Source organism: Alosa pseudoharengus, unplaced genomic scaffold, assembly GCF_046254945.1.
Source record: "Alosa pseudoharengus isolate Yale_2024_CS ecotype anadromous, Long Island Sound unplaced genomic scaffold, YU_APseudo_1.1 YU_APseudo_1.1_scf_6, whole genome shotgun sequence".
NCBI lineage: Eukaryota > Metazoa > Chordata > Actinopteri > Clupeiformes > Clupeidae > Alosa > Alosa pseudoharengus.
Window position 1 is genome coordinate 43,268,778 of NW_027468848.1, and position 10,151 is coordinate 43,278,928.

The 10,151-nt window shown below is 39.6% G+C and overlaps 1 protein-coding gene across 1 annotated transcript in view; it reads left to right on the forward strand.

Moving 5' to 3' along the window:
* The window catches only part of wscd2 (WSC domain containing 2), a 242,732-nt gene that overhangs the window by 163,503 nt on the left and 69,078 nt on the right, over positions 1-10,151 (forward strand). The window contains exon 6 of the mRNA XM_076271403.1: positions 2,196-2,370. Coding sequence (XP_076127518.1) covers positions 2,196-2,370 — 175 coding nt within the window. The remainder of the gene's footprint in view (positions 1-2,195; positions 2,371-10,151) is intronic.

A 10,151-nucleotide genomic window follows, 5' to 3' on the forward strand; every position in this document is an offset into this window, starting at 1 on the left:
TGTCAAATTAATTAACAGCCCAATTAAAATAAAACAACATTATACAAACCATAACACATAAGCGCTTAAACAACTAAGTATATGTTGAATAGGAATGTCTTTAGACCCCTCTTAAACGACCCAAAACTACCACAGGAACGGAGAGCACTGGGCAATTCATTCCACCAACATGGAACCACTGAAGAAAAGAGTCTGGAATTAGACCCAGTTTTCATGACTGGTCGACACAACATGCGCTCACCAGAAGACCGCAGTGGGCGGTTGGGGATGTAAGGCTTGATTATTGAATTAAAATAACTAGGAGCAGATCAAGTTAGTGTCCTATAGGCCAAAGTGAGAGATTTAAATTTAATTCTGGCTACTATAGGGAGCCACTGGAGAGTAACTAGGAGAGGAGTTACATGTGTCCTCTTTGGCTGATTGAAGACCAGGCGTGCTCCAGCATTCTGAATCAGCTGTAATGATCTTGTTACACAAGCGGGTAAGCCAGCTAATAGTGAATTACAATAGTCCAGCTTAGAGATGACCATGGTCTGAACAAGAAGTTGTGTGGAATCTTGTGTCAGATAAGGTCTGATCTTCCTAATGTTGTAAAGCATAAACCGACATGATTTTGCAATAGAAGCTATATGCTCAGAGAAGTTAAGTCGGTCATCAATTACAACGCCCAAGTTTCGTGCCGATCTAGTTGGGGTCAGTGAAGTTGAGTCAAGCTGGATGTTAATCTGTTGGGGAATAGCTGTTTTAGCTGGAAACGCCAAAAACTCTGAAGGTGCCGATCTTTCATCCAGGCTGAAATATCCTTAAAGGTGCCATGTGTAAGAATTGAGGTAAAAATATCCAAAAAATTAGCTACACACATCAAAAGAATAAGAAGAAATAAGGGCGATGATGTCATTAAAAAAAATGACAAGGTATAGTGCTGCAGAGATATCAACCTGAATTAGCATGCTAAATTACTAGCCACAGCCCGACAGGTATCATAACACCAGTTTCGGCCATGGGAGGCGGTATGCGGGCAACATAACCGCCAGTCAAACTGCAATACACGTTTGTCGGTTGTTACTCTAGGGTAGACCAATTCACTTTCTGGAGGTTTAATGCCCCCATCTTTTATGGAATGTGGAGTATGAATTGATTTTTTGGCGGACATTACATATGGCACCTTTAAGGCATGCAGAAATCCGGTGGGAAACACTAGAGTCATCAGGTGGGAAAGACAGGTAAAGTTGAGTGTCGTCTTCATAACAGTGATAGTCAAATCCATGGGAGCGAATGGTATCACCTAAGGAAGTGGTTTAAATAGAGAAAAGCAAGGGTCCTAATGCTGAAAGGTTGTATCAGCGATTTCAGGCCCAAAAAAGGCCCAAACATAAATGATCACATTCATCTATCCTTTGCTAACGATCCGCTAGCTGTCTGCCCCATAAGCAGGCCATCAAAAAAATGCGTCTGTAGGCAGCCTAGGCTCCGAGATCTGTACACAAAAACAATTGCTACCAACAAGGGTTGGCAACCCACTCAAAGGCAAAATAAAGCGTTTCAGTCAATAACCGACGAGATCCGTGTTTAGGATAGTTTTAATTCCACGGGAGGGAGGGGGAGGGAGTAGCGAGCTAGCTCTCTCTTTTGTTTGAACATCAACAGAAGTGATGTATCCCCGCTATCGCAGATATATTATCTTGTTACTTAAAATGGGGCCAGGCGTGAACACATTGGCTGGTGATCAAAAAAGTTAATTTAGAACCCACCTGTTCACCTGTTTTGTGTTTGGGTGCTTTGCCATACATTCCGAGGTTGTTCTGTTTTTCATGAAGTGATAATCCATTCATATATTTGGAACATGCAAAAAGGCACTCGATCACAAATTAGCCAACTAGATATACCAGCAAAATGATGTGATGCCATGACATGTTAATAATCTGTCGCCTATGTATTTTCGCTATACTGTCCTGCTTAGCTTTTCACATAGGATGGCAGAAAGTTCCATTCTTATGATAAAGGAAAGGGATGTTGGCATTCAGAATTGAATGATGGTTGCATGTGATTGGTTTATTTAAATTCACTTCACTAGGCCTCACCCATTTCAGAGTCCCCGCATTGACATGCACCTTTGATTAGTGGTGTTGTAGTTTTACTCAAGTTGTCACTGTATCTAATTGATTTGCCCCTTTATTTCTGCAATTTGAATGTAGGAGCTTCCTCTGGCTGCACTGTCAGGCCAGCAGTGTCATTGTGGCTTCCGCACTACTCTGTTCACACTTCATGAGCGTGAGGATGAGGACCTGTGTATGCAACGCTGCAGTGGGGAAGATTTTGAGAGCTGTGGAAATGAGGAATTCTTTGTGGTGTACCAAACACAGGTTCAAGGTGAGCAACTACATCTTTATGCACAGGTCTTGTGTAGAAGCAGCAGTATCAAACATGCCATAAACATACACATTCATACACACTAATTGGATAAAACCCCTGTGCTCTGGCCTTTTCTGGGTCTCAGGTGCAGGGTGATGCGCAGAAATAACAGACTTTAAAAAAAAGAGACAATCTACGCACACTGGTCTATTAGTATTATGAATTGTTTATTATGAGCATATAGCTAAAAAACGCTCCTGATAACCAATTCCTAATATTAGACCATTGTGCGGTGATACTTTCTATTTTTTTAAGTACCGTATTTTCTGGACTAGTCGCTCCGGAGTATAAGTCGCATCAGTCAAAAATGCCTCACGAAGAGGAAAAAACATATATAAGTCGCTCCGGACTATAAGTTACCGTCTAATACTGGGGGGTATTTGATGGTTCACTGTTAAGTTTAATGTAGTTGAAAGAGTGTCGGGATTTCCACCTGCTGTTTATTGCGAGACAAGGCATCCGCTTTCATTCATTCATTGAACGTGTGCTGTGGTGTAATGGAAACCTTATTGTGTAGGCCTACGGTAGCCTAAATTAAGTTTTTTTTTTTTTTTTTAATTATGCATGATTTACTTTTTTATTAAATTTGTAGGCTGGAATGCCTCGTGGCAACAATTGTGTAAATGTAGGCTAGTACTGCTTCAGCCTCTGGCAATCTCAGAAGGGGGCGGCAAGCGACTGGTAGCTTGAGAACGATGTGTTGGAGACCCAGTGTAGGACAGCGACATTTTAAACAGTATTGAACCAACCAACAATATAAAATATTAAAGGAATTATCCGGAGTAAATTGCGCTTTAGATCAATTTACGGATGATTGGGAGTACATACGTTGAGTTGACATCCAAATCATGTCATTCGGATGTGTTTTGAGAAAGTTCGATTTTACCGTTTTTAGTCAAAACTCGTTAGCCTGGAAGTGACCAGGGCATGTCATTTCGCCGCTACAAAACGCTATTTTTATACCTCTTCTACAGTTCCAAACAACATTACGTTATTCATAGTAATGCTTGTGACTTTTACATTTATATACAGTTAACCCTTACAAGCCCGACCGTTCTAATTTCGTTAAAATTTTAACGATGACCAATCATCTAATATCTCAGCTGTCCAATGACTGATTTTATTTCTGAAATCTTCCCCGTAATGCTGACAACATAAGCTTCAATTTGATATGATTGGTTAAGGGGTTTATGGCGCGAAATGTTTTGGATACTTGAAGATGAGTCGTGAAAAAAAACTTTTCACTTCAGTCATACATTTTGACATGGACCGCCAGATGCCACCTGCACTTCGTTGGAGTTTACCTCGACTGGAAACCACACAGCTGGATAAACTGAGGTAATATATGTTTTTACATAGTTTCTAGTTATGGTTAATCTTAATTTGTAGTCATAAAATCATGTTATTTGACAGTAATATGCTTTCTCATCAGCGTCAACATTATGGCATAGCGGGGGCTAAGTGCATCGTCATGTAACTTTAGCTAGCTCCATTACTCTGAACTGCTTGCAGTATTCTCGTTTGCTTTTGATATCAGTTATTTTCATTTGACAATTTCATTTAAAAACCTGTTAGTATATAACCTGTAAGTAAGTTTGTTTTCTAGTACCAATTTGCTTGTTACTCCTCTCAATATGTAGTTGTAGAAAACAAGATGTGAAATCACGGATTCTGTCAGAAATGTAGTGCTAATTAACTTATTGCCTCTCCTCGGGTTGTTACCTCGCTAGGCAGTTTGTAGTGAACTGTTTTACCTTGCTAACTTCTAAATGACAAACATCAGACGTGCTTGTCTCAACATTTTCTAAGATGGCATGACTTGATATTCTACTCCTCTCAATATGTAGTTATAGAAAACATGATGTGAAATCACATATTATGTCAGAAATGTCATTATTGCATTTCAGCAGTTAGTTACTAGGTGAAATGTAATCTGTCTTTATCTTAATGCCAGCCAGGCAATCAGATTTAGGGTAGCTAAACCCATGTGTAATAAAATGACTTTTCATACTTCTAAATATTTTTGAGTTACTCAGAATGCTTCAATAGTTTAGGCTACCTCTTCTTGTGTATGTATGTGCACACACGCACGCATCTGTAGTTTTGTGATTTTATTTTTTAAATTAATAAAGGTATTACATTTGTATGATTTTACTGTTGTTTCAGATGGAGGATGACAAGACCTACACAGACCTCCTTGCAGGGCTGAAGAGGTAGCTGACTGCTGATGAGCTTGCGCTCACAATGTTGAAGACCATGTGAGGATGGAGGAAGAAGGTATAGATTTAGGTGGCGTGCGTAGGGTGGTGTAGACTGCCACTAAAACACTGTGAAATAGACTTGTTATGTTGTTTTTTATATGTTGTTGTCCCAGGCATATGTGGTTTTACCAACCGGAACGGGTGGGAGGTTGTGCTTAGTAGGCCGTCGTATGCAAACACACAGTACAGGGGCATGGGACGAAGAGACCCCAGAAGAGTTTCACAGTTTTCTGGGATTGATCATTGACATGGGACTTCACTTCCCTCCCTAATATCCATTGCTACTGGGGAACCAAGTCTCTGAAAGGATCAGGGAGCGTTGACCAAATGAGAAATACATATTGTGTACACTTTTTCTCCATTGACTTTGCCGTTGTCAGTAGTTTCTTATTATTTCAAATAGGGCTGCACGATATATCTAAAATCTATTGTTATCAACATTTGCGATGGACATACCGCAAAGATTACTTAATTTTCGATAAATTTCGATAAATTTTCTGTGCCGTGCGCATTCCATACAGTCTATGGTGTATTCACATTCTGAATGTCAACATATTTTACCAAACCGATGCTGTCATGCTGCCCTAGAAGCCCGTCCCCTACCAGTTTAGGTGTGTGGTGTTTTAGGTGTTGAGTCGGGAGCTAATGTCATGATGGCTGAAGATCGAGCGAGGTAGGTTACACTTAGGTGAAGAGGAATTGGTGACTAAAAGGAAAAGCATGTCTGTTCTATGGAAATATTTTGGTTTTATTAAGGATGACGTGTTACAAACATAACGCCAAATGCGTCCTTCTCCACTGTGTTAAAATAAACAATTTCTTTCGTTATCGTTATAGGATCAGAAGATATCTGTCTTTCACTGTAAGGCTTGTATTTCATGATTTGCATTTAGCAAAAGCCCCAGACAGCAGCAGAGAGGTAATCAGGATTCGTTATTTGTAAAAGTTGTTTAGCCTACTTCGTTGGACTGTGCGATGTGCCCCTTACTTTCACTTTCCGCTGCAGTTGGTATGCCGGTAGCCTAATAACGTGGGATGCGCAGCGTATGAGGTTGGAGAAAAACATGAGGTGGAGAAAAACATTAAATATTTAAATATCGCAAGTTATATCGTTATCGCAGTACTCAATAATGTTATCGCATACCGCATGTTTTCCTAATATCGTGCAGCCCTAATTTCAAGTTTGGCAATCTGAATCTGGTGTTGAACGTTTGGTAGCTACAGCCAGAAAGACTTTGGAGAAAATCTATCACAACAGCTGGCAGGCATTTCCGTCAAAATTTCAGCCTCGCCTTCAGCTGCTCCAACTACTACTTTGTCGTCTTTTCATCAAGTACATATTCCTGTACAGCAGGAGCCAAAGAAAAATTGTTGGCTTTGTTATAAAAACAATACATAATAACACTAAAGTAGCTTGTATGGCCTGGAGTTTAGCGGTAGGTGACTTTGTTTTTTTGGTAAACAAAATTGCTGTCAGATTTGGCATTCTACAAAAGGGGATGCGTTTCGTTATGAGTCATAGGTCTTCTGTGTTTAACCTTCAGGTTCCCCACCCCACCTTTCCCTATCCTCCTCTGTGTGTGTGTGTGTGTGTGTATGTGTGTGTGTGTGTGTGTGTGTGTGTGTGTGTGTGCGAGTTTGTGTGTATATGTGGCAGGCTTGTTCTATGTAATCCACTTTCAAATGTTTAGAACACATTGATTTTTGAGTGTTGTTGAAGTTGATTGTATTCCTAGCTTTTCATAAATAATACATTTTATAGATGTATATCATTTTCATATTACACTAATTTATATAAGGAAGTTGTATCTGTTGAATCAAATGTATTTTATGTCTCTATTCAGAATTGATCTTCAATAAATATACAGTACACTTACTTCCTGTATTACTGGTAAGGTACATGTTTTTCTTTTATATATCATTATTATTGACTGTAGCATTTGCTTATATACAAATAAATGGTTTATTCTTATGGACCAAATAAATCTAAACCATTGTGTCTGACTTCATTATTAGTTTTTATGCATACTTTTATGTTTTTGGTGAGAAAGAGAATGTGAATTCTGTCAACATTCTAAATCCCGTTTCCTGCATTTTTTTACACTGATCACTAAATTTATCATAACTTTTGAAAGGTTAATGATATTCCAATTCAGTCTTTTTTGTTAAATAGCCCACAATTTGCTGAACATGTCATACACTCTATATTTTTCTCTATCTCGTATAGAAACATGATGAAAATAATTTTTTATGTGAATGAAATTAAATTTTAACAAATTTCGGTATACATTTGGAGAGGATTTTCGAAGACTGTTCATTACTGTATCAACATTACCATATGTATTGTACATCATTTGATAGAACTGATCCTTCTGATTACAATGGTATGTATATCCCATTGATGGTATGGTATGGTTCTGTAGGGTTGGGTGTCATTTGGGTTTTATCGGATACCGATGCTAAGGGTATGTTCAGACTTTGCGTCTTTTTCTGACACAAGAAGTTGTGCAGACCGCTTTTTCAGTTTGAAAAAAAGCTGCCATCGTATTGTTCCAAAAAGCAGCCAGAAGCGTCTTTTTGCGATAGACAAAGTGAATAATGTTATGTGTGGGTACAAATTTTTGTGGAAGAGAAAACTCACGTTGGCTATTGCTTTTGGTATGTTATGGTAAAGTTGTGAAGTCATGTCAAACAATTCCCTATGCTCAGACACTAAAACGAGTCTCTCGACCGGTGTTCTGCCACCTTCTTCATTTTTTACTTGGTTGTCATGGGAAACCACAGGTCTCGGTAATCTGCTTGTGATTGGTCATCTGTAAAAAAGACAGCATGACGTATGCCGTTTTTCCACTAGAAGTTGAACATTTCTCAACTTCTGAGCTGCAGCAAAAGACTTTTTTGAAACTTTTTTGAAAACACGGTCTACTCCATAGGGTTATAATGTAAAATGCCAGCAGCTGAGAAAAAGACGCTTAGTCTGATTTTACTCTAAATCGATACTTTTAAAACGTTGGATTGTTATATTCAATTTACTATCAATGGGCTCTATTTTGCACACCAGCACAATTGACTTTGTATACTCGCGCTTTTGTCTTTCCTATTTTGCAGTCAGCGCATATTGGAATTTTCCCTCCACAGGTAGCCTACATGTGCGCCCACGGGGGCGTTTCAGCGAAAAGAGGGGGCGTGTTCCGGCGCAAACGCTCCCTGTTGATATTTTGCAGTTTCAGAAAACTATTCTGCCACAGACCAGGAACCTCCTGGTCTAAAGTCAGTGGCGCGAATTCAGATGCTATTTTAAGAGAGCATGCATGGCCACAGGCCTGCAGAAATGAATGCTATGCACACCGATCTACAGACACCCTGTGCACAGATGGAAACATTCAAAGCCTTGATAATATTTGTCCGTTTCCCGGCTTTGTTCGTGCATTGGTCAACTAAAAATTTTGTAGCCTATATAGTACATCTACATGCAATATCTTTACAACAACAACGCCTAATTACGTCCTATTAATTTGGACAACTTTATACAGCCCTGTAAAGGCTAAAGTTACCATTAGTTTTGTTCCAATTTACCGTTGTGTATGGCTTTAAACATCGTGTGTGCTTTAACATCAGCCTATAAGCATTACTCCAGCTGCGCTAAGGTTTTGACAAGCACCACAAATTTGCCTACCTTGTTGTAGCCCATCTGAAATAACTCCAAAACTTTGCTATGTTCCCTCCATCCTTTCGTTGTTTTATATCCATGATGGCCTTGAAGTCTTAAGTTTGTGAATTTGCTTAAATAAGCTTATTAAGTGCTGTTAACCAGCAACCATAGACAGTAAAAGAAAGCAGCAAGTAGCCTTAGATTTACGTCGGGCGCAACAGTCAATATTCCGCCGGTAAAATAGAGACAGCGCCCAAGATCCGCCTACAAAGCGATTTGCGCGAAGTCAATTGCGTTAAAGTGCAAGGTATAGCCCAATATCTCATTGCTTCGTTCTAAGCACGACAATACATTTAAATGTAAAAACAGCTTGCCATGGATGCACACACAGTGGTAAGCTCTGCTTTCAAGTTTGTCCAGTGTAGGCGGCTTGCCATAAAACCACTTGCCATGGAACTGCCAGGTCATGGACAACTTGCAAGCAACCTAATCTAACAAGGGACTATGCTTTCAAGTTCATTCAGTGTGTTCCCAAATGCTTCAAGAAATTCCCCCATAACACGCAATAGTTTTAAACATGTTACATATGCCGGTGTTGAAGTGTTTAGATTTAGGCGCTAGTAGGCATTTTAACAGCAACTATGCGCTAACATAGGCTACCCCCTGTCAGATCAGCTTAATTAGAAATAACGTACGGAGATGGTTCCGTAGCCTCTTTGACAGCTCAGGGATACCAATGCATGTAACATATTTATGTTTTTGCAAGCTAACTTTTAGCATGATATTCATATTCATTGTGATGCTAAATGGGCCTCATACACATGAAAGATTAATGTCATGTCATTATGTTGTTCGGAAGACACCGTGAAATAAAGTTTTCATATTACAACTTTGCTGATAACATTTCAAATAAATGCCAGTTAGCGCATTAGCAAGGTTATTGTGTAAAGTATAGCCTACTGTTGTTTCATAGCCTTTTGCTACTGTTAGATTTTAACAGGAGCTTGTGATATTGGTTTAAAGTAAGCTATTTGGCATGGGCTCAGGCAAGCTGTCAAACACTGTCCACTAGGCTATAGCCTATGTGGTGCACCCCTCTGCTTTAAGCTTATACATCTAGTGTTTATGTTAGCTTATTGTATCTGGATGTGTTCAGAGAAAGACGTTAGAGATGGCGCATGATGTGCAGTGGAAAAAAAACGGCAGATATTTAATGGCACCGAAATGAGGCACTGAAATCCACATTGTTATTCAATGTTGTTACTACCGTTTGCGTCAGCACTGGTGCCATATTAGAACCGTGTTTCGGTGCCCAACCCTTTTGTTCTGCCTTTAGTAGAAGAAGCTATATACAGCGGAAGTTGTGTGGTTAAAAAGCAAGTTAAAGCAAGATAAACCGAACACTGAAGAACTCACGTGTGAAAGTGGTATTAATATATGCCTGTTAGAGATAGTTACAGACATTACATGGTGTCGGTACGGAAGTCATGGTGAAGTTTAGAGCGCTGAGTGAGTTTAAGTTTGAGAGTCCAACTGAATGGCCGGAGTAGAAACGGTGATTTTGCCGCTACCGTATAGACACGAAACTTAGCCAAGAGGATGGAGAGATCCTAGTGAGTGCGCTTATTTACGCAATGGGCAGTGAAGCTGAAAAGATATTCAGTTAATTTGAGTTTGGAGAGGAAGATGATAAGGAAGACTTTGAGGAGGTAATGAAAAAGTTTGACGAGTACTTTATTCCACGACGCAATGTCATACATGAGCGTGGATGTTTCTACCAACGGTGCCAGCATCCTGGAGAAACGGCAGAGATTAGGACATTGTAT